Raw genomic sequence first — 24,510 nt, 5'->3', positions numbered from 1 at the left:
AAACTGAAAGAGCGACTGACAGGATGGCCCGTCTATCAGCTTTGTGTTACGTATTAATCAAGCTGCTGAAATATTCAGTTTTTTCTGTTGATTTTTTTGTAAGAGGTGGATATGAACAGGAAAAAGGTGTATTAACGCGTGCGTCAGAGGGTTAGGAACAGATAAATCTACTGTTGATTTCCGTCAATCGTTGATTTCAACTGATCTTAATTCAACTCCATATCTAATTTTTTTTAATTCTGGTGCTCATTTCGCAACCCTGCTTTGCAGACGCTATGTTTATTTCTTCTGACAAATACCTTTTGATGGACACGTACAAAGCGCAGGCCTCCAGATGACGGGGCTAGCATCCTGAGTTGCGCATGTGGGTAAGTTTAGGCCAGATTGTGGTTTCTATTTACTGTTAATGAAACCAGTTTCTCATGCTTCAACTCACTTTTAACTGTATGTAAGACGTAACGACGACGGCTTTTAGTGTCTAAACCAAACCGCTTGCAAGAGTGGAGGTTGGAGGGAAAATGAACAGTGACCTTTGCAAATAAGCGAGTTAGGTACAACTGAACACTGAGTAAGACAATATTCGGTAACCAAGAAGGTTGTGATTAACTTTAATGAACTGCAAACACACTGTGAAAGTGTCAGAGTTGTAAAGCAAAAACACGGACAACTGAATATATATCGCCAGAGGTAGCAACCTGACAATCTCAAGACAAGCTCAAAAGCATTCCCTGCTAGATCGTACACTTTACTCTAAATACCATAATTTACTAAATGAACATCATGCTGTATTTAAAAAGACTTGAAACTAGCAATTGACACCATAAACTCCTGTTAACAATGTTTACTGAATCAAGTGAGAAGTGGGTCGTTTTCTCATTGTTGCGACCCACTTCCGTTTGTGTATAACGTTCTCATGTTCTGTGTTGTGTTGTGGGTCTCTCTCTCTCTCTCTCTCTCTCTCTCTCTCTCTCTCTCTCTCTGTGATGTGCTGCAGGTGAACTTGGCTGATGCGCTGAGTGAATGATTGCTGTTGTGTGGGTGTGTAGGTTGTCTAGGGAGCTGACTGGTTCCAGCCTCCGAGCTTGAGGTTCAGCAGGGCGGCTTCCCTCGGCCCCTGCTGACTCTCATCTCTCCACTTCCAGCCACAATGACAGCCAGCATGTTCTCTGTGAAATGTTCATATTCTGTTAATTGACATAAACAGTCCAGGTTTGGTAAGGGTTGGTAGCATTTTGATAAACCCACTTTTCTCCTGTTTTTCTGTTAGGAGTTAGGTTAGCAGTGTGACTTTTATTTCATTGTTTGAGTAGTGAAGGTTAGTTTGCCTTTGGTTCTTTTGTTTATTGTTTTGCTGTTAGCCCACCCTCAAGCTGCAAGTTATAACAATACACTTTTTAAAGGGCTGCATATTTCTGGAGGATCATATGAACGTTTGTTTGTGGACCAGAGTATTTTGAATAGGCTGCTCTCCCTCAAATTAGGGAAACCCTGTGAACCCTTGTTTTGGGGCCATTGTTAACAACAGAAAACTACATTCAGGCTGTTTTCCACTGCTTGTTATTCACTATCAGTGCAGGTAGAATGAAAAACACACACACACTCACTTTAATACACACACCGATACAAAAAGCCCCGGGGTGTAAAATAATCACAGCATCTATTTAAACAAGTGGACTTCCTCAGAGGGGATGAAGTTATATATAATTGATGGCTTGCAGTGGGAACAGATTCATTCATCCTCTCCTTTCTATTCAAAACTCAGTGTGCCGCAGTGTTCAATACCTCAGACTGCTCTTCTTAATCACTCTTAAATTACTCCTCGCTGGAGCATGCACACACATGGTGGTTTGTAATCCTGAAATACTTAAATCATAAGAACCTATATGGACATCAATATTCAGTTCATGGGGGGAACGGGGGGCTTTCTACACAGGATTTATTTAAATGTAGGATCTGATTGAAAGACATTGCTGGAAAGGGACTCAGGCTTGAATTGCGCTGTAGATCAACCGCGTAACAGCTTATAAAAGCATGATATCACACAACAATAATAAGAAACACAAGTAAACACAACTGAAGGGCCTTCAAATGAGAACAAAAACACAAACCTGATCCTGACCTTTAAAAATAATTATATTTCCTTTTGTGTGGTAAATGGGCCCTGGGCAAGTGAAATCGGAAAAGAAAAACAAAGAAAAACCCATTAATTATCACTTTATTATAGCATCCGACTGCATCTGAAGACAGCAGTGTCACAGCAGGGATACGTATTGATCATATTCAGGCAACAATTAACTGTTTTGTTTTTGTCAACAATACAATACATTACACATTTTTAATTCAATTCAACTTTCCCATATGGCCACTCAAAGATTTAGCATTAGAATTATTTTTGCTAGTGTTGCCCATATTAAAAAGTCAGAATTGGGATCTCAGTACGTGCATAACAATTCAAATGAAGTCAATTCGCTGATAAAACTATATTGTATATAGAAAAAAAAGAGTTAACAAGACAGCAAGGTGTATAATTTATTTGACTTAGTAATTTCCAATGACAGAATACATGGATGCTCTTTCATCTGGCTGAATAATAGGTCTGGAAATTTCAAACATTGACCCTTTCAGGAGACAACTATATTTACAAACTTAATATTTCCATTTACATGTGTTTGTTATATATCGTACCGTGAAAGGAGATGACACATTTCAAATAGTAGATGTAAACTTGGCCCTTGTTTTGTGTGTTCTTTCATTGTTTCATAGCCCATTTCAAGCAGCAGCAAATAGCGATATTCAGTGAATACAAATGAGCTTATTTTGCCCAAATCTAATGGAAATCTAATCTTGCATGAAGTCTGCTGGTTGTGTAAATATTAATATTTTTACTTTACCCATAACAGTGTTTTAAGAGTGTGCATCTGTCAGCATGGTTTGGAGTTATTCTGCCCCCTAGTGACCAAAAATAAACTAATACAGCTTTAACTAAATGGTGAAACCAACCAGACCATGGTTTTGGAGCAAACTTTTAAAAAAGAAACCTGCATGATAATTTGATAATTGCTTTATTCTGAAGGACTTATAATACAAACTAATTGACTTCTGGAGGCATGCGATACTGTCTGAAATGATCTTCATCAGGGCGGATGAGAAAGAGAAAACACAAATGAGGCCCGAGGAGGATCTTACTGATCTCACTTAAAAAGAGAAAAAGGAAAAACAAAGTATTTATTTGGTGTGCAGACCTCCTGTGTGCCCTGCCGTCAAGTCTCTCTGCTTGGATGTGCGCACACTTGGTCCCTCTTCCGAAGTAATGATGTCACAACAGCATTCACCAGATAGGTATTTTTTGGGGAGAGATTTCACACAGACACACACACACTCCCCCCCCCCCCCCCCCCCCCCCCCCCCCCCCCTCCCCTCTCCTTCCTCTGCTCTTGTATAAACGTCGTCGGAAGCCTCCAGACGTTTTTCATTGGCCGCGGCGGGGAGAGAGGAGGAGGAGAGACTGACGGACTGGCACGAATTCCTCAGCGCTCCTCAAATTTCTTGTGATCGCACGGACCTCTTGCTCGCCTCCGCCCCGACAAAAAACACCCAGACCAGTCCCTCTCCTCCTCCGAGCACATATCCGAGCCGAGCTGCTTTTTCACAAAAAAAATGGTAACGTAGTGCGTGAAAAGTAGCATTCTCCTCAAGTTTCCCGCTGGTGTGTGAAAAAAACGGATGGAAATGTTAAACTCTTACTTTTTTCCTTTCTCGTGTCCAGATGTTGCGAAGTGTCGCTGCGCTCCTTCTGCTGGCCGTGGCTGTCTCCAACGCTGAGGTAAGTTGAGCTAAAACGGCTTTATATTTTACTCTTAAACTATGACAATGTATTCATAGGGTACACATGTGTACCAACCGATGCCTTGCATCTGTATTAAACGCTTTTCCGCACCAAACTGTCCCTCTGGTGCAACATTAGCACACCAGCTTTGTTCGCAAAGCTAGACGAGCTAGAAAACATCTGGAAAAGGGAATGAGTCAGTCTATTATCCGACAAAACGTCACTGTGGGGAAATCTGGCATCTGCAGCTGACTGTGCTGCGCCTATTGCTTGTTAGAGCATTTATCTTATTAAAGAGAACCAATTATGCCGTTATTGGAGCCACTCATGCGCAATGATGAGCTCCATTGTGGAGAAAAAAACAGGCCCTCGGTTAAACTAAATTGCCAATGGGACAGTTTCTTTCAATAGGGACATTATTCTTAATCCTAAAAACGATTGTGCATATGGCAGTTTGAGTATTTTCTGACTGTTGCCTGAAACAAACTGCTGTTGGACCACACACTCAAAAAAAAACCACTCCTCCTATAGTCTCATTTCTTTTTTCCCCCCTGTGTGTGGAGTTTTTCAGTTCACACAGCAGAAGCTGCCATAAGAGGACTGAAGAGTGACAGACAGCTGTGAAAAGAAAAGAAGGGAGGGCTAGTGTTTGTGTATATCTTACAAGCCCTGCTTGCCTTGGGGTTTGATGGCCCTCACCATCAATATTGGAGGACGCTTGGGTGCTAAACGCTCCGCCGACCAGCCAGCTGCTCTAATGGCACACAGACACCGTGTTTGGGTGGCCAGTGAGGGAGCGTGTGTGTTGGCCTGTGTACACTCTGGGGTTGTGATTGTGCTCAAGAGTTGTGAGAATACTCACCTTATGGGTCTCACACTGCAGCGCCAAGTGGCTCCTACCTCTGAGTAAAAACGGAGATAATGTGCTGTTAGATTAGCTGGCCTGACTGCGCAGAGGGATGAACCCCTTCGATCTTTAACTCTCGGTGAGAGAGTCAATGAGCGTATCCCCCAAAATGCCAAACTATTCTGTGAAGAAATAGAAACACACACACACACACACACACACACACACACACACACACACACACACACGCACACACTCGCGCCAGGTGGTGGTTGATGGGCTTAACCTCAGGGAACACAGCTGTTGAACACCTGGCTTTGTGTTGACTCCTCTGTTGACCTGCACAACAGTTGCATGCTGAGGAAACAAACAAAAGGGGAAAAGCTGTAGCCTAATTAGAGGATAGATTATTTTATTTTTTTTCAAGCAGCTTTCGCCAAATGTGAAACACATGATAAAACAATTGTCCGCTGCCTAGCCCTATCCTTACAGCTTCACGCAGAAGCCCATTAGTGTCACGACAGCCATGACATCACTCATAGCCTGAAAATGCCGCCCCCCCCCCCCCCTCCGCTGACCTTCCACTGCTTACCCTCCCCTTGCTCTCTGGCAGGAAAATGTGCCATTGTGTGCGCCTTTATTGGATTCGCAGACGTGATATGTGAGGTATGTCATGGTGAAGACAGAGCACACAGCGGAGTCTGTTGAGTGTACCCACGAAGTTAATGGGGAGGCATTAGAAAGGCATCTATTCTCCAAAGGTAATTACCCTGATAATATATGGCCCTTTGACTGGCCGTGGGAAGGGCCTGATCTGGCATTCCAGCGTGCCGTCTCAAGGAGGTCAACAAGTCGGAGCAAAGCTGTATCTGATGAGCCGGCAGAGTGTGCATTAAGGTTATGTATAGATGAGGGGATGTGTGTTAGGTTTACTCCGTTAAAGAGCAGGAAAGACTGATGAAAACAGGATTCTTTGTGTTGGAACTGATGTGTCTATTTTCTGCCGTGACTGTAGGGTATTAAACCTGGACACTAACCCCTGATTCATTACGAAGGAGAATGCCCGTGTGCTTCCTGAGGTGAGAAATTGCAGCATTTGATGACAAGCAGCTTAGAGATGTAGTGCGGTCGGATTCGGGGTCGGGGCTGTGTGTGTGTGTGTGTGTGTGTGTGTGTGTGTGTGTGTGTGTGTGTGTGTGTGTGTGTGTGTGTGTGCGTGTGTGCGTGTGTCTGCAGGCAGGAATTGAGATATGCATCTTGTGGGTAAAATGTTGACGTTTTACTCAAACACACTGGGAGGTTGATATGCAAAGGAGGTCGAGATGCAGGCGCAGTAAAAGTCTTAAGAGTTTCCAGCCTTGGGGGGACATGTGAGCACACACTTGCATCAAAAACAGAGAGAGTTGTTTATATTTCTGTTTTTATGGCATGCAGTGTTGTTGTTTTATCCTCCATCATCCGCCGTGGCAGGGTGGAATGACACAGTGGTTAATTTAGTTATCTGCAGCGGCGCTAGATGCTGAAAAACATACACGTCAAGAGGAAGTCAGCCCAACAAGGCAGCCAGACAGGCTCTGCTCTCTCACATGGTCCGAGAGTTGAGAGGATTATGATGACAAGTTGAAGAGAAGAAGAAGAAGAAGAAGAAGAAGCTGGTTCTCTCGTTGAGGCCCTGGATCTGTAGCTGACTCTGATTGAGCCACAGCCTCTCTTGCACCTCGCCATGTTGCCGTGTTGATGCCTGCTCTCCCTCATTCAAGGTGGGCTAAAAATATCTGCCCAGGTGGAGGGAACATGAGCATGAGGGGACGCTGTGTCCTCTGTCTGTATCAGCATGCTCTAATTACTGTAGCCCGACATCCAGTCATGGATCCTGCGCAGGGAATGATGAGGGCGCTGAGACAGAGCGATGTAAAGCAGAAAGGAGATGGAGCCACAGTCATGCAATTATAACAGGGGAGATTGGGGGGGGGGGGGGGGGGGGTGTACTGTGTTTCATGTCCCTGCAGTGTGTTCTTTTCACTCTTGGCTTGGCTTAAAAGGAGTCCTCATTTAGCTTACCAGCTGTACTGGTGTCTTATCATTACCGGCACTCTGCACTCAGAGGCACTACACACATAAATGAACGCACACTCAAATGACAAAGAGCAGCACGGAAGTCTACTCAAGGGGTTTGTGAGTGAGACGTAATGAATATGTAACGTACCATCTTCCTACATACTAATAGTTAAACATACATATAGGTGGCAAAAGGCTTGAATCAGTTCAGCTTATAAAGGGTGACAAATTCCAATTGTTTTCCTCTTTGTTACTCGCGGTCCAACGCAATAAATGAACATCAGTTTGTGACGTGTTCAATAATTGACACACTGTTTTGCTTCAGTTCAAAACAGTTTTCTAATACGCTAAAAAAAAAAAGAAGCTCATAGTACACATTTGCTTTCACCAGAGACGGTTCTGTATCCAGTGGCCTGTGTACACGACGCACCTTGAGATCAGGCCCTGCATTTAAAATGCAGTTTGCTTAGTGAAAACGGGGCCACTGTGGGATGAGTGATTAACTGGCTTGCATTGTTCTTTCCAAATGTCACAGCTCAGTTTTTCCACCATTAACCAGAACGCCTTGGCAACTGCTACAGCTTAGAAGTGTCTCATTTACACCGTTTTTTAACTGTGGTTTGAAGTGGTTTACGTGACAAATGAAATGTCCTTGTGACGCGTTGAGATGTGTGCTGAAACAGAGTGCTCTATTACCCAACCCGACATTTACAACAAACAACAAAACGACTAGATTACATCTCATGTACTGTTTGCGTTCAGGAGCGATTTTAATAATTGGGTATATCAGTTTCACTAATCGTTTTAGCTTCAGATTTTTCTATCATGTGTTCAATTGTCAAAGTGGAACCAGGCACCACGTTTTCTATGAATTATGGGTACAAATATGATATGAATAGTGGGAGTTTATGAGACCTGGTCTGTGTCTCAGACCCTCTTGAACCCATAAGCCTTTTTTTAGGCCTCTTCTCGAAAATTGTAACCCACACTAAAGAGACTACAATTCTGTAACTACAGGGTCTATTTTAAAAATGTTGATGGTTTAATAACACTAGGGATCGTGAGATTTGATGAGACGAGTACATATTCTGTATATGTTACTGGTTAATAGTAGCTGAAGACAGAACACAGCAAACAGGGAAAATTCCCAGGTTCGCCTGAAGAAAAAGCACTGTAATTTATTAAATGAGGCCCTGGCTAGCCTAAAAACATTCCCGGTTCATAGCAAAAACGGTGCAGGTGCCTCACAAAAATAATTGGTGTAACTAAAATGAAGCAAACCCCAGTTATAGGTGTTTATCTAAAAAAAAACATGCCAAATTCTCATTTTCGAACCAGGATTTGCAGCTGTTCCATTGTACTTTTATATACTATATAACTATATATGTCACTATGTTTATCACTCATATATACAATATATTGTACAATCTATCATAACAAAGCTGTTTGGCATCATTTTGGCATCATTGTGAGACATTTTGACCTCTCATATCTCTCCTCCATGCATTTTCCTCATCTCTGTCTGTGTCTATGGAGCGCTTGCTCAGCCTATGCTATCTTATCATGTGACCACTCGTTAGAACCGGGAGGATATTTGGAACACGCCCACATGTTCCATGAAGTGATTGACAGAATTTTCAGCCACTAAAACTCCAAAACCGTGCCGCGATCAGCCCCCAAGCCCCAAGCTCCAAGCCCCTGTATGGTTCGCCAGCCGGCATTTTGACCTCCATTTTGGCTCAAATGTATGGAGAATCGCCATTTTAAGTTTCAGACGTACTCAGTGAGCTAGCGAACAGATTTCTAATAAGGATTAATTTGGGATTCCTCCGTTTTCGCCCTGAAAACCGACTCAGGGTATGATACAGTTCTAATATTTGGTAGTGTTGGAGTTGTGCTTTCTGTGGCTTTTTGGCTGTAACTATTGAACGCTTTCACGGAGAGAAATTCGGATGTTATCGCTGAAATCTGTGGGAAATACTAGTGCTGTTAGCTGTGTGATATGCTGTGGGAGATGTAATGGCCCCGATGTTTGAAGCGTTTTCTGAGTAGTTGGCTCGCCGGCTGTGGCGTAAAATGCATGATATTGTGGCGGATCTCCTTAGTTAGTTAGTAGAATAGTTTATAATGGTGTTTGCAGTGTGTAAAATGGTTTACATGATTAAGGTAAGGAGACTTTTCAAAAAAAAAAAAAAAAAAAGATTATTTCTTTTTTTTATTTCTTTATGAACTTTGATTTCTACGACGCTCTCTTCGATTAAATATCTCGCTCTGAACCCCAAATGGGGCTCGCTCGGGTCCAAGGTTGCATGGATGTATCATCCCCCGTTTAAACTTTAGATCTCAGAACAGATTTGAAACGGCCGCACACACTGACTGACATCCTGCAGTCAGTAAATTGGCCTTTTCGTTCTACAAATATTTTCCAGCCCTTAGCCCCAATACTGGCCTCAAAGAGGGCAGGGAATCTACTCATTCCCTTTCCCTAAGCCTCGCATGGACCCTCCCTGTCTCCCTCCCTTCCTCTCTCCTTTCCTGGCAGCGGAAAAAAATGCCCAGAACAGAGCAGGGGTGGGTGAGAGGGGAGGGGAAGGTGACCAAGTGGACGGGAGAGAGAAAAAGAGAGCGAAAGGACTTGGGGGGGAAAATGAGGTATGCACCAAGAATAAGAGTGACACGGAAGAGAATTACCAAACAAACACAATCGGTGCGTTGTGCAGAAAGAGATGACCTGAGAGAAAGGTTGCTGTTTAGAGGTTTTGATGGATAGAGGTGAGGTAGTTCTACATGCGATTGTTCCGTGTCAGGTGGTGGAGAAAGGGAACATTTTTGTCCCAGCAGTGTGACAACAGAGTTCACAGGGGAGGGGAGGTTGGGGGTGGTGCTGACTTCATAGCATTTTATGTTCTCCACTGACATTTTAACTGCTAGCAGATGTGGCTCTGCCCAGAACATGACTTCTTTCCTGCCTTTCTTTAGAGCCTCTCTTTCTCTCACATTTTCTGTGTTTTCTGTCTCTCTCTCCTTTCTTTCCGTCTCTTTCTGTGCATCTTTGCTCCTTTTCGTTTCGTCTCGTTCTTTCTTTCAGGCTGTAGCTGTACTTTTCAGCTCTTGAACAACGGGGCCTCTGGGTGCAAAATAAGAGGCTGCAGACTGGGGGTGACATCATCCCGTCCGTTGGTGCATTCCTTTGACACTGAATAAGAAGCAGGGCGAAGAATAACACGCCAATCTGTGTAAACTGGTCGTAGCCAAAAGTCCCTTAGTTTCTGCAGGTTTAATCTCAGACCTGGCCCCCACTAGGAGTGTTTGAGACCACCCATGGTGCTCATACAAAGAGCTCATATCTTTATTACACACTCAAATTAGTCTTACATTGGCCTCATTATTCCAAGGACACTGCCAGTTCCAGCATCCGCTCATTGATATATAAATCCATGAAATACTCAGCATGATTCTCAGCTCAAAGGAAGTGCTTCTGTATGCCTGATCTCAAGAGGCTGTCAAGTCGAGAAAGAAATGAGACTGAACCTGATTTGATATGCATGTGCAAAGATATAGTTGAATATATCAAAAGGACGAAATGCTAGAGATTTGAGAATGGAGGCACTTTAATTATTGAGGGCAAATGCTCTAACTTTCTGTAGTGATTCAAAAGCGGAGCCGGTGGCAGTCTGTTATGTTTCTCCCTCGTGCGATGGATTTAGCCACAAGCTTGAATACACTCACACGGTTTCAGAGCCCAGCGTGCGGTGTAAGAGTAAGTAAGAGCGGTCGTCATTCTCTTTTGACTGTGAGACTGTAAGGCCTGGTTAGAGGGAAAGAGAAGTGAGAAAGTGCAGACGGAGAGCCGTCCCTGTCCTCTCATCGCTCCTGGCATGAACCCACATCTCATGGAGCTGAGGAGCGCTGGAAAGTCCAGGGCTGGAGAGACAACACAGGGGGAGAGAGCAGGGGAAATGCCAGAGAGGGGGGGGGGAGAGAGCAGGGGCACCTCTCTGACCTAGATACTGAGGAGATTTTGGCTCAAGACAAACTGTGTTGGACCCCGGCTGAGGCCAAACAAAGCCCAGGAATGTGCACCTCCTAACTCCTGATTCTGTCTCTCGACTATGCCCTTCACCTGCCTTCTTCTTTTTCCGCCTCCGTTATTTCACCTCTTTGTAATTTAAAATCTTGCTTGTAAACAGTAGGTCGCATTGTAAGGCTGTTAGAGAGAAGTGGTCTTGCTGTGCGCGCATTTGTCTGTCCATCTGTCAGTCCGAGACTATCCTGTTGTGATAATGAAGTACACGATGTAGAGAATGGAGTCATTGTAGGTGAGAAACAAACAATATTTCTGCTTTCAGTCATATTGAGTCTCACTCTCTTTACTCTTTAAAAGTCTTTAAAGGCTACTTTAAAAGAAGTAGTTCCTTTAAAACTGCAACTTGTTGTTTTTTTTCTTTAGTTTTTGTATGATGCCTTTGTGCAGAGCCACGTTTGCGGATTCCCCCTGTTTCCAGTCTTTATGCTACGCTAAGCTAACCTGCTGCCAGCTGGAGCTTCATATTTACTACATGCGAGCGGAATCGATCTTCTCTGCACTCCAGACAAGGAAGTGAATAATTGTCACCTAATAATCTCCCAGTAGCTGAACTATTCCTCTCATGCTTTCACATGAACATAAGAACATAAAGGGTTCAGTATTACAAGTTGTACTTTTTGCTGAATATTAATGTCAGCTAAAACGATATCTAAATTGAGACATCTTGATGCCTTCAGGACACAGTTGGGAGCTTTAATGCCTGTCTTGACTTGACTCCCTAATTTGCTCATGTCAGCATCATTGTTTTAATTTCTGACGAGTTCTGAAATGTAATTTCTTTGATTAATAACTGTGAGTTTCGGGGGGTAAGTAACATCTTTTTTTATTATTTTATCCAGCAGCATTTTCTTTTTCCCGCATTAAATTTGAATTTTGTTTGACAGTTACTGAGAATAGAAACTGACAGCCTTTTTTTTCCAGGATCAGTGACTCATCCATATTCTTGCACCCTTCTGGGACAATTTGTATTTTAATATTTCAAGTTGTCAGATAGCATAATATTTTATTCATAAAACACTCACCAGACCTTAGGGGAAAAAGGAACATGTTTTGTCAAACATTTGTATCTTCTACGCTGAGGTACCAGCTTACAGATACATCTAGCTCCATCCAAAAAATCCACCACAAAAGCCCAGCCATGACTCATCTCTTTATGAAGCTTATTGTATTCTGTAAATGTTTAAATTCTGTCACTGAGAGGCCGATGAAACTCAAGCTGAACCACCCATCACCTTTTGGTCATGCGGTACAATTCAACAGCACCAAAAAGTACAACCTCCACAATGAGCAGAGCGCTGAATCAACATCTCTGTAACGCGGTCTTGAGAAAAGCTCAATATGAACAGCATATATTGCTGGGTCTGTTGTATTGGATTGCATTAAATGAAGCTCAGTGTGCCCAATAAACCGATCAAGCTGATTAAACTGATCTTGATCGCTACAGAAAGTCATATTGTTGTATAATTAATTAACAGAAAGGTTAAATGCAGTATTCAACGCATTTATTTTTTTAAAGTAATGCCCATTATGCTCTTTGTCACTGTAGGCATATCAATGGCAGGGTGTTTACAATCCGTAAATCAATGTTTTCTATGTTAATGCGGGGCATGGTGCATTGTGGGAATGGATTCACAGTGGCTCTGAAGTGACACCCACAGGAGAGAGGCATTGATTTGCCTGCTTAATCAATGGAGCATCACCGAGATACGCCCGCACACACACACACAAGCGCGTGCACAAAACACACAGTTATGGGCAGATAGGCTCCATTACTCATATATTTGTGTGTATGGGGAGATAGATGCACAAAGACATGCGGATAGATGTTCTAATGTGTTTTTCATGTGTTGGTGGGTTGGTGGGTGCAGGATTAGCCTTACTGCTGTTGTCAGCTGTGGAGAAGGAAAAGGCTTTTTAATTTTTTAAGTAAAGCAAGAATACGTTGCCCGTTAACTCCATTCTGTCTCAGCATGGAGCCATTCAACAGGTGGCAGGGGAGAGATTGACTTCAGAGCGCGCACAACCGCCGCCTCATTTCCTGTCTCTTCCCCATGTACCTCCTTCTTAATAGTCAGACTTTCTGCACATAGCTTCCTCATCTTCTTCTTCCTCTCTCCGCTCACCTATTTCCCCTCATCTGACTTCCATCTCGCTCTGCAAAGCTAGTCTCGGATCACTGACACGTCTCTTGCAGCCGTAGAAGGGCATGGCGCTGAGAATAAGATGACAAGACAGAGAGGAGAAATAAAAGTACACTAGACCTGAATCGAGAGGCACCATCAGGAGATAGGATGATTTAATTATGCACTTAGTGTTTTGAGAAATATCACTTCTTTTTTAACTTTTAATCTTCTTAAAACCTCTAAATATGTTTAACCCCCTGACAAAAAGACAAAAACAGAAGGAAAAAAATGGAAGACAAAGGACAAGGAGTCGAGGAAAATGAGCTGTGAAATGTGTATATATGAAATCTGTTTTATGCTTGAGGCAGCTTTCTGTATGAGCGCCTCTGCTTAATCTGTTATGATTCAGCAGTCACTTATCAGAGCTCCGGCTCCCGTGATCGGTTTTAAATGGGAGAGAAGGAAAATGTGGCGTCATTTGTCTGCTGTAATGAAAAATGCATGCCATTTAAATAGGACACCCGCAGCGGGTTTGTTTGTGCTGAGTTTGTACATTTTTTACAATATCTGCTCTGATGGTGATTGAGTTAATGAGTGTGTTTACATGCATCCCAGTCACTGTGGGGTTTGCGTAAAAGTCCTGGTTATATTTTTGCATCTAAACATCACCGTCATCATCTTGATTTCTGAAACCTGAATAAACCCATATCTTAGTTTTGAGACTCCTGAATAGGTGTTACTGTGATAGAACTGGGATACTGTAGTTTTTAACACCATATCCAGTTCTGATCACTGGGTGCAGGACTGCTCTCAACTTCCAAACTCTCAATTCTTAAACTGGTAATCTTAAAGGAAGACTTTGACATTTTTCGTTAATGCAGTGATTCACTTTCTTGCCAAGAGTTAGATGAGAAGATTGATACCACTCACGACTGTATACTAAATCTGAAGCACACCAGCAGCTGGTTAACTTAGCTTAGCTTAGCATAAAGTACTACACACTACGTAGTCCCTTATATAGATATATAAAACCCGCTAACGCATCAGCTTGGCCAATGTCTTAGCTCTAGGATTGCGTTAGAATCATGTGTACAGGGAGATGTGTTTTCTCTATGGTTCCATGTAAACTGCAAATCACGAATAACGATCAGAAACAGGTTCAGTCTCAAAAACAGGATACTATGTCCATGTAACTGTTCTCACTGATGATGCATGTCTGCACACTCCTGTCCATGGAAACAATAAAAGCTCCATGCAGGCATGATTTATGACCACATAAGGCAGCCTCCCTTCCCTGGTTTGTTGAAGGTTGGTCGGATGACATTAGCGTCACTTTGTCCGCTGCTTTGTACAGTGCGTGTCAATCATAAATTCTGAACAGCGGGCTCCGCTGTGATCTCATTATGAGGCTTGGTTCCATTTGCCTCTTTTGATTGACACCTCTGTGATCTTGCCACAACGGGAGCCTGTACATGCTCTCACCATAGCAACAATCCACTTGAATCAGCTGAATTGTGCCTCTCTGTTCATCAGCTAAATGTCAGGGATCCTCTGTTGTTTCTACTCGGAGAGAAATGGACTGACAGAGCTCTGCATTTATACTAGATTCATCTAAGCATCCTATCCATTATTCATGTTCTCATCTGAGGTTTCTGCAGGTTCCAACAGGCTTCGAGCACATCTGTGTCTAACAAACTGAATTGTCCAACATGCTCAAAGCCACGGGGATTACTTTGAAGATTTTCCGTGACCTCAACCTTGGAGTGCAAGTGTGTGCGTGTCTTTATAGGATGCAGAGAAATGAACCAAAAACCTACAATCCCTCTCCGCTCACCACTTTAAAGCTGCTACACTGTGATGCTTGCATGTGACTAGCTCCCCTCTAACTGCATCCATCTTGTTATTTTCCGTCATTAGTGAGCTTACGAGTGTTCGGGTCACAAGAATGCATTCTCAGTTTAACCTACATACCAGACTTTGGACTCACAAACACACACACAGCGGCTTGGAAGCCAGCTCACGTGCGCTCACACACAGTGGGCCAACTTTTTTGTCTCGGTCTTACAGGAAACAGCAGCTTAAGGAGGAGGAGGGGAGTCTAGAGAAGCGGGGAGGAGTGAAGCTTTAAAAGAGCATGGGAAGAGGCCCAAAGGAAAACACAGCTCAGACTCCAGATGTGGAAACACCATGTACACACGCACAGGCAAGACACACAGATAGGGAAAGGAGGAGGTAATGAGGGTCATAAAGCCGCTCTTGGAGCTCCGCTTGGCGTGTTGTGATTGGTTGGTTTGTAGCACCAGTGAACTCATTTTCTGGCAAGTCAAGTCCTCAGGCGACATTCTTCAACAAAGACAAAGAAACAAAGGCAAATGTCGACAAGAAAAAATGAGACTGACTAAATGTTCTAGGCAACAAAAGTTTAACTGGCACTGAAATAATAGAAACATTAGATTTTTGTTTTTGTTTGTTTTGAGCCAACAGGATGGTTGTAGTTCTGTTTGCCTGTATGCATTACATTACATTACATTACATTACAGTCATTTAGCAGACGCTTTTATCCAAAGCTTCACATTCCGTCTTCAGTCTTTCACACAGGAGGCTGCTGTAAACACCCCAGCCGTGTTAATTAGCAGCATTGCGTGGTGTTATCTACGCTGAAGACATCAGCTTTTCTCAGTGGAGAACAGTCAGCGTCTGGCCATCGTTGATATGGCAACTACTGGCAAACATAGAGGGGAAATGTCATCAAACTTTGCAGGACGGCTCAGATCAAATTTGTCTGAAATCAAACAATGTGTCCAAGAAATAGTGGAATATGTTGAGGGAGAATATCTATTGATAGATATTTGTTCGGCAATTGTTTTTAAATGTCACAGTTCAGGAGTCATTAGAGAGCAGTTCTTTATAAATGGCAACAAAAAACTAGGTTCATCGTTCGTCGAGTCATTTTTTAGATATTTGCGGAAGTGCTTCAAAACAGTGCATCTTCATTTTGGATTATCATCAGGGGGCAGACTCTATACTGTCTCCCTAGATCTGTGACAGAGGAGAAACTTTGATTAAACATGGTTTAATATGAAAGTATAATACTTAGGATTTAAATCCAATTGCAAATTTGTGTTTGGTCTGTGTTTTAAAATGTGGTCAGCACCTTCTCAGGGCCGTTAAATAGGTGTGTTACAGTAATGGGGCAACAGCGCCGCCCTGTGGGTGAAATCTGTAGACGACCAGCGTTATTTCTGAAGTGCCAACAATGTGTTTCCTTTCTTTCAGGAGCTGCAGAGCAAGAGCAAAGTGTGTGCCAATGTGTTCTGTGGGGCCGGCAGAGAGTGCACTGTCACAGAGAAAGGGGAGCCCAGCTGTCTGTGTATAGAGGTGAGTGTCGAGTGAGTGGCTCTGCAGCTCTGCAAGGGACATCACTTCCATACAAGAAAGGAGTGGGAACAGAGCATGACAAAATAAAGACTGAATTGACTGTGCTTGAGACTGAGATTGCATTTTTCTGCCCCTCTCTTTCCAGAGCTGTAAGCCCCACAAGAGGTCAGTGTGTGGCAGCAATAGTAAGACTTACAGGAATCACTGTGAGCTCCACAGAGATGCTTGTCTGACTGGCTTGAAGATCCAGGTGGCCCACGATGGACACTGCTTCGGTACGAGCAGCAGCAGCACAAGGCACCGTTAAACAACATGTGAAAGTCTCACCACAGGGTCCACTAGCTGTTGAGGAGCCTCCCATTGCTTCACACAATATTCCTCAGCAGATGGAGTTGGCCCAGTGCTCGTGGAAGTGTAGATGTTAAAATGTCCTTTTTTTTTTAGCACTTTAACAACGTCACAGTCCAGAATGAAAACCACTTCTAAACTTCAGTAATAGTCTTGTCAACTGTTGTTCCCAGGGTCACTTTTACAATTCCAGTAAATTACAAGTGTGGTTAAGACCATAAACATGCCATAATTAATTAAAAAATAAAAAGTTATTGTCAAGAGATATAATGTTCTTATAGTCAGGAATACTTTTTCTAGAAGCAGAGCCACATCTGGATAAAAGACTAGAGAGGCCCTTCTAGAAACCATATGCCTACAATTTTACATGGATATATTTAACATGTTTTACACGTTATCGTTGAAAAGCTTTGGCAGGGCGAGGTAGTGGTTAAACATATCCTTGAACCTTTTTAGTGCTACTGCACTACAAACTGAGGTGGTGGCCCAATGTGGACAGTGAGCTGTCAAGTTTATTAACCCAACATGAATTTCTACTGGCCCGAAAATGTGACGCAACCATTTTTCATCAGACCACACTTTGTTAAGAATCGGACCCTTTAAATGGGATGGAGTTTGTCTCAGCTGTCAGATGCTGCAAGTGCTGATAATTCTGAATATACTGAATAAAACGAATGAGTGTGTGATCCCTGAACTAGACCATATATCAATGGAACTGATATGAGAGGTGATACAGGTTGATAGTCAGCCATCTAAGGCCACCCACACGTCACTGCACTCTCCTGGCCTTGATGTATCTAATTAATGCGTCTAATATAAGCATCTTATCTTCCGTGAACTTTCATTGCTCACACTTGGCGATGCCGCACTGGGTCTGTGTCCCAGCTGAGCTGAACATTGATCAGCGCTGTGGCAGAAAAGGTATTCGGGGGAAAGAAGTTATGTCACACGCTCCTCTTTGCAGACCTTTGGCCAAGTGCTCAGTGACAGTTTATCTCCAATCATCTCAATCAAATTTATGCTGTTCCATTGATTTGTTTTTATTCTTTGCTTCAAATGTGATATTCTTTCTCTCTTGTTGAATAACCTTTAGAGAAGAAAACAGAACAGCCCGCTGCCAGCCCAGGTGAGTTTTTGTGTGTGTGATATATATATATATATTTTTATGTATATTTATGTGACTGTATTTTATGATTTTTATGGTCTGATATAAAGGACATAGACATACTGACATATGCACAAAAGGACAGGGATCAATCGAGCTTACAAGATCATGTTTGCCCTTTTGGATTATTTATTCATGCTGTTGACCTATAGGAATGCTTTCACCCTTGCAGTGGTTTGCTATGCTGCTGACCGTAATGAGCTGAGGGGTCGTGTGATCCAGTGGCTGCAGACTGAGGTTGTGCCGGACGGCTGGTTTGTCAAAGGATCCAACTTCTCTAACATCCTGCTCAAGTACTTTAAGGTTAGCTTCTTTTCTCTGGACAGAACTGAATGGACTCTCGTCTCAATTAGTGCACACACTGGCTCATTGACATTCTTTTTACAGAGTATCCCAGTTTAGTTACCCGTTTATGGGCCTCCTCCAACCCCCCTGATCCTACTGTGTCTAATTATTCATGTGATAAACCTTTAAAGCTTGTCAGCTGATGGTTATAATTCAGTTTAATAAGGATCTCTGTCCTGCAGAAGAGCAGACGGTGCTTTGAACAGTTTGTGTTAACAGCAGTTTTTATTCGTCTGGTCTTTCCTCATCAAATCCCTTTTTGCATATTTAGTAGTATACTTACTGCTAACTTTGTATAGCATCTCATATTCTCAAGGTCCACCGCTATTACTGTCAAACTATTTCAAAAGCATTTTGTTCTGTCGCCCTACAGAGACAGTATTACGGTGTCTTTAGGTTAATAAGCAGCTCTGATGTTACTTTCATTTGAACAATTAAATGCATGCATATCAAAATGTACAGGGCGGGATGGTGGTGCAGTGGTTAGCAGGTTTGGGCCCGTCTGTGTGGAGTTTGCATGTTCTCCCTGTGTTTTTCTCCAGGTTCTCCAGCAGGTCAGATTAATTGTTGACTCTAAATTGCCCGGAGATTTCAATTTCTTTATTTGAAAAGGGACAGTGCGCATTGATCAACATTCAAACAAATGTAAAAGTACCCGAGTAAGCTGACAGGCTATAGTTTTCAACTGCAGTCTCCTTGCCTGATGTTATTAGGCATCCTAGACTAACACAAACAATACAATATGAAAACCAGTTAAAAACATACTATGATGTTGTGTGAATGGCCGTCTGTCTCTATATGTCCAGGGTGTACCTCTCGCCCAATGTGAGCTGGGATTGGCCCCAGCCACCCTCAACTCTGTCAAAGGATGAGTGGTTACAGATAATGGATGCATGGATGAAGATGCATGCCCCAAAAATGACTATATGAATAGAATATTTCATGCTCCAACACCCATTGCTGCTCCGGCCCCATTTTCTTTAGATTACAACAGAAGTACAGCCTGTAAGTGGAGGCAGTACTTGCGGTGCTTATGCAAATCTGATTTAATTTAATTTTACAGCATTATCGTCATGCAAATTGGTCTGCTCTTGATATATTTTGTGGCAGTGATGGCAAAGTTACTGGTAGCTATCAGATCGGTGTCTATCAGAAACACAGATGAAGATTTTTTTTTTCCCGGTAAACACATGACACACATGATCACAATACAGAGTGACCCCTGAAGATATAATGTTTGTATCAGGAAGTCTAAAACTTGTGAAATGCCAGTCCTATTGTTCATAAGAGTGAACTGTGCCTCCACCATTTCTCTGTGATTCTGTAGTCGTACGACAATGGTGATGCTCAGCTGGACTCCTCAGAGCTGCTCAAATTCATCCAGCAAAATGATTCGGTTGTGGAGTTGCAGTCCTACGCTGACCAGGAGAGCAACAAGCTGCTCAGGTCAGTGTGTTTGTCAGTTTGCATGCTTAGATGAATGTGTACGAGGACAGGATGGAGGAAAAAATAGCTACCCTTTGCATTCTGTCCAGCAAACTCTGTAAACATTTTGTTCTGTGGCAACGCTTGCACCCACAGATTGATATCTGTTTGCTGCGGTGCTATTTTAAGCAACACAGCAAGTCATTGAACTATATCTAGCCAGTGCAAACTTTACTGAAGGCTTATTGTGGGAGCCTGCACTGGCAAAAACACCTGTGCTCTGTGGGATAAAAAACCCAACTTATGATCATTTCTTCTGTATGCTTATTTTCTCTGCCATGACCTGTTGCCACCGTATGGGGCGATAATGTTTATTAAGTGTTTGCATGTTTATCTGTGCTTCCCAGGAGCCTGTGTGTTGATGCCCTCATTGAGCTCTCTGATGAGAACGCTGACTGGAAGCTGAGCTTTGATGAGTTCCTCAACTGCCTGAAGCCTGGCTTCAATCCACCAGAGAAGAGTGAGCTTAAAGTGACAGTTTGTATACATTGACATGATGTAAACAAAGTGACACTCCAGTAGATATAGTGTACGGATGCACTGACACACCCAGCAAACTGTGGAAATGAGCCTCAAATTGTATTTCTGAATAGTTTGAGATACAGTCAGAGTCTGCTCAGTCATGTGATGCCAATATATCTGGGATAAAGTTCACTGGAAGCAGAGTCACAGAAATAAAAAAAAACATTCCCAACGGAGCACTGAACCCTGGAGCTTTACCAGACTCAAGTAAACACACACATACTTGGTTGACTTTGTGTGTTTGTTTTTAGAAATTCCAGGTTTACCACAGACACAAGATTCCTGGATTGTGGAGTTCACGACGCTCAGGCCTGGAAGAGAATGATACACATCTTAAAATGTTTTGGAAATGTCTTGAATGTATTTGTTTACCTCATTCTCCGTCACACATTCTTATGGCCGAGTGTCCTTTTTTGTTGTTGTTCCCAATGAGGCAAGAGAGTATGCGGCCGCATGTTTTTTTTGGAGTGGCCACGCTGAGCACTTGCCAGCACATTTCTGCCAGAAAACACGATATGGACACTCTGCTTAAGTTGCCTGACGTGGGTGTGGGCAGATTTACTGACTTTTGATTCGTAAGCCAAAACTTGCCAAAGGCATGTAAAATGATGCTACCGGATGAATGATGCGGCATTTTGAAATGCTGACAAGCCTTGGTCATGGAAATTGATTACAGTGTAAAGCTGTTTTTCTTATCATTCTTCTACAGTCTATTATCTGTGGTTTCTTCTGAATAGTTTCCCCTGTGTGTCTTCCTGCAGAATGTGCCTTGGAGGATGAGACATATGAGGACGGAGCAGAGACCCAGGTCGAGTGTAACCGCTGTGTTTGTGCATGCGGCAACTGGGTCTGCACTGCTATGACCTGCACTGGTGAGTTGAAATCCTGGAGATTATCTTCATGCTAGTTATTTGTATTTGTTTCTAGTCACTCACTCAGACATCAAGACGAATGCCCTGTGGCCATTTTTGACTATTTTGTTATCTGTCCAGACAAAACGGCAGCTGTGGATGAGACAGAAGATACTGGGGCAGAGATGACTGAGGAGGAGTGGAACCTCCGTGTGGCTGAGCTCAACAAGCACCAGGTCTGTCTTTGCCATCTGAAAACACGTGTGAACAAGCAACACATGTAATGCACTCATCATTAATGTCAACATGAATCAGAATCAGAAAAAAAACATCCCATAAATGCACTGCAGAGCAGGACAAATCACCCGGCCAGCTTTTAAAGTGCATGTCAAAGCTCCTGCTCACTGTCCTCTGCTCATTCGGTTCCATCTGGTTAGAAGGTCCCTGAAATAACACTGACATGAGCCAAGTGTCGGCTTTTAGATTCCTTCGGGGTATAACCGTCATTGCTTGCAATGTTGTTTCTGGACAAAGAGCATTTGAGTGAAACTGCTCAACCAGCACAAAACAATACACAGAGGAATTGGTGGGTGTACACTTTTATGTGACTGTGTACCAGCCTAACATATCTCAGTGAGCCAGGGCACGAGCAGCCTTATGACTCCCTGCTCGAAAAGGGAAACAGTAAATCAAAGGTGGGAATTAAAAACATGTTTTCTAAGTTAGGTCGATGAAAACTGTGAAATGGCCAATAGAAGGCAGATGGCAGGAAGAAATGATCACCAACATTTCCCTTTTTCTTATAGATTGTAGAAGATGTGTGGATGATTCAGAATCGTCAAGTTATGAAGTCAGTTATTCCTAAAAGGGAATTATATATTGCTGGAATGAGGAAAGCTAGCATTTTCTGGCAGTCCTAAAGGGGAGCTCCGCCGACTTTACACAATAAAGTCTCTTTACGGGTCTTGGGGAGTAACCTACTACTGAATATGTTTAAAAAGTTGTATAAAGCCTGTGAAATCTGACCACGATCTTTGAAGACTACAAGTTAGAAAATGAAAGAAAACTGGGGATGCAGAGTTATAAATAAGTGAGTTTACCAGACCTCTCTGGCCCGCTCCTCATTTCTGCTTGTGGCCAGCGACTCGAGGCTAGGTTAGCCACTACTAGCTTATCACACCTGAATCTCAGACGAGTGAGAATATGGAATAAAAGAGACGATATCTCTGGTTTAGCTGTGTCAAGACTGATAGGTATTTTTAACCGTCCATTGTGAGTCTGCATATTATAGGAGTACAGTGCTAAATGTGTGATGTACAAAATAATGAATTGCATAGCCTATTCTGAGGAAGAACAATGATAGCAACACTTGGCTACAGCAATGCCTGAAAAGGAACTTGGTATTAGAACACAATGGAATAATTCTGCCAACAACAAAAAAAAAAGGAGTTCTGGAACCTCCCCAGACAACAAATAAAGATGGTGGCCGTTCTAGTCCCTCTGTAAATAAAGAACAGGGATCTAGAACCTCTAAAGCCCAAGAGTGAAGCTCTAGAACCGACATACATTCAGAATATTTTTTGTGGCATGTCTACTCTTGTGTGTATGTGCTTGCTTATACGTGTGAATGAGAGCATGAGGCTCACAAGGTAGGACTAGGGCTCTGGCTTTAGGCCATGGCTGAGTCAGCAAGGTCATGTACTCTGTACTCCAGAAGGGCAGCTTTTAATGCCATTGTAAACACAATGTGGCTCTGTGGGAACAAGTTTGGTGTGACCAGGTGTGCGCTAAATTCAGTCAGAAGGGCCTTGTTTCCTTGCTTTAGTCGTACTCAAGGGATGTGAGTTCTTTCAAAAATGTTAATCAACAAAACAAAACAAAAGCTTACAGACATATGTACTCACATCATTAAATATTCAGCGGTAAATTATAAACTCTCACTTTTCTGTCAACTTTTTTAACGGTTTGAAATACAGGAAACAGTTCAGAAGATGAAGACCAGCACAAAGGAGGCCTAAATAAGGACGCAATAAACGAGAGGATGCACGCCATCACCCTTCCTCCACACTTGATTTACCTTGCGGCCATGTGTTGTCATTCGACTGACTTTTTTTTTGTTTATGTTTCTCTGCTATGTTAATTATTATACATTTTCTACAATGTTTATGTGTTTGTGTTGATGTTTGTTAGATTCAGGGGCTATCAAAGAGTATTATAGGATTCCCTTGTGTTAAGTACTGTCATATTTGATTGTATTACTGCGCCTCTACACTAGCCCTGGGGCTATTTCTACTACAATCTTTATATTTTTTACAGTTATTATGAAACAAAACCTGTCAAGTTGTCACTGTGTTGGAATATGGAAGTCGTTGTTTGAAAAGGTAGTGAAGTAAGGCGCTAGGAGAATCCACCTGTTGAAATGAGGGAGCTGTCGGAGTACAGAGATAGCTGACTACTTGACACCTGGTGCAGCGCGTTTCTCCACACCCTCATATGTGCCTTATAGGCACAGCAGCTTGGTTAAAGAAGCTGGGACAAAACAGTAAAGCTACGAGTGAGTTTGATTTTGATGCCATTTAGAACTGCCACAGTAGGCCACTACTTGACCAATGCACTTCTCTTTCTTTCTCTCTATAGTTTCTTAGGCTTTAGTTTAGCACAAGCCTGCATTTTGTTTGTATCTTAGTAATAATTTTGCCGCAAAGTATTTTGCTTCTATGTAAAGTATGTTATAGGCTCGAGTTTGAACTCATCTTGTTCCCATGTTATGCTCGGGCAAGTCTCTCTGGTGCTTTTCGGGTTAAACGTGTGTCTTGCATTTCTGAGACAAAGACATAGCGGTCCAGCTTTCAGTGTGGAGCAGCACGACTGCATCCAGGAGAGACCTGATCTTTGAATATAGCATGATGAAAACTGAAACCAAAGTCTTGATGAAGTGTTTGAATGATGAACAAAAATCCTCCGGGGGAAACATTACTCTGGACCCAGCAACAACACTATACCTGTGCTTTCTAAATCATCTTAACAGAAGGACTAGCCTCACTGTCAGCTGAAGTAGTGTAGACGCATCAATAACTGGGTGCATATAAGTTATGTGTGCTTGTGCGTGATTGTGTGTGTGTGTGGATTGTGTGTGATGCTGAGAGTAGTTTGGTTGAATGTGTTTATTTGTTCAAATCCTGTATCTTATTTAGGAGGATTTACAATAAAAATCAGTGCCTTAGACCTGCAAAAAGTATAGGTCTCTACCTTTGCCTGCACGATGGCTTTTATGCCGCGTGGCATTGAAAGAGTGAGTGTGCTTTGCTGACGTTTAGCAGTAAACTAGTGCTTTGTGACTGTTTCTCTGATATTTGTCCGTGTGAAAGCTGCATTAATAGGTCCAATCTAACTCTTTATATTCCACTAAAAGTGCAGTGACTGCAAGGAATATGTATGTACGCCAATAAAGCCCATTCACCACAACACGGTTTTG

At 42.7% G+C, this 24,510-nt stretch overlaps 1 protein-coding gene across 1 annotated transcript; it reads left to right on the top strand.

Moving 5' to 3' along the window:
- Nucleotides 1-3,509: 3,509 nt before the first annotated feature.
- On the top strand, nucleotides 3,510-24,500 carry LOC306704232 (follistatin-related protein 1-like). Its single transcript, XM_079170493.1, has 11 exons — nucleotides 3,510-3,660; nucleotides 3,767-3,823; nucleotides 16,218-16,319; nucleotides 16,465-16,594; nucleotides 17,761-17,793; nucleotides 18,005-18,135; nucleotides 19,505-19,623; nucleotides 20,010-20,122; nucleotides 20,946-21,056; nucleotides 21,177-21,271; nucleotides 23,012-24,500. Exons 1-11 carry the CDS (start codon nucleotides 3,658-3,660, stop codon nucleotides 23,051-23,053), a joined length of 936 nt encoding a protein of 311 aa, XP_079026619.1. The 5' UTR covers nucleotides 3,510-3,657; the 3' UTR covers nucleotides 23,054-24,500.
- Nucleotides 24,501-24,510: the final 10 nt, after the last annotated feature.

This window comes from Pholis gunnellus (assembly GCF_910591455.1).
Source record: "Pholis gunnellus genome assembly, chromosome: 12".
In the NCBI taxonomy this organism is placed as follows: Eukaryota; Metazoa; Chordata; class Actinopteri; order Perciformes; family Pholidae; genus Pholis; species Pholis gunnellus.
This window is presented reverse-complemented; position numbering and strand designations above follow the sequence as displayed.

What these genes read in the sequence shown, in the direction of transcription:
- LOC306704232 (XM_079170493.1), top strand. An exon ending in CCAGCTGTCTGTGTATAGAG is followed by an intron (nt 16,320 to 16,464) that starts GTGAGTGTCGAG and finishes CTCTCTTTCCAG; the next exon opens with AGCTGTAAGCCCCACAAGAG. An exon ending in CTGAGCTCAACAAGCACCAG is followed by an intron (nt 21,272 to 23,011) that starts GTCTGTCTTTGC and finishes TTTGAAATACAG; the next exon opens with GAAACAGTTCAGAAGATGAA.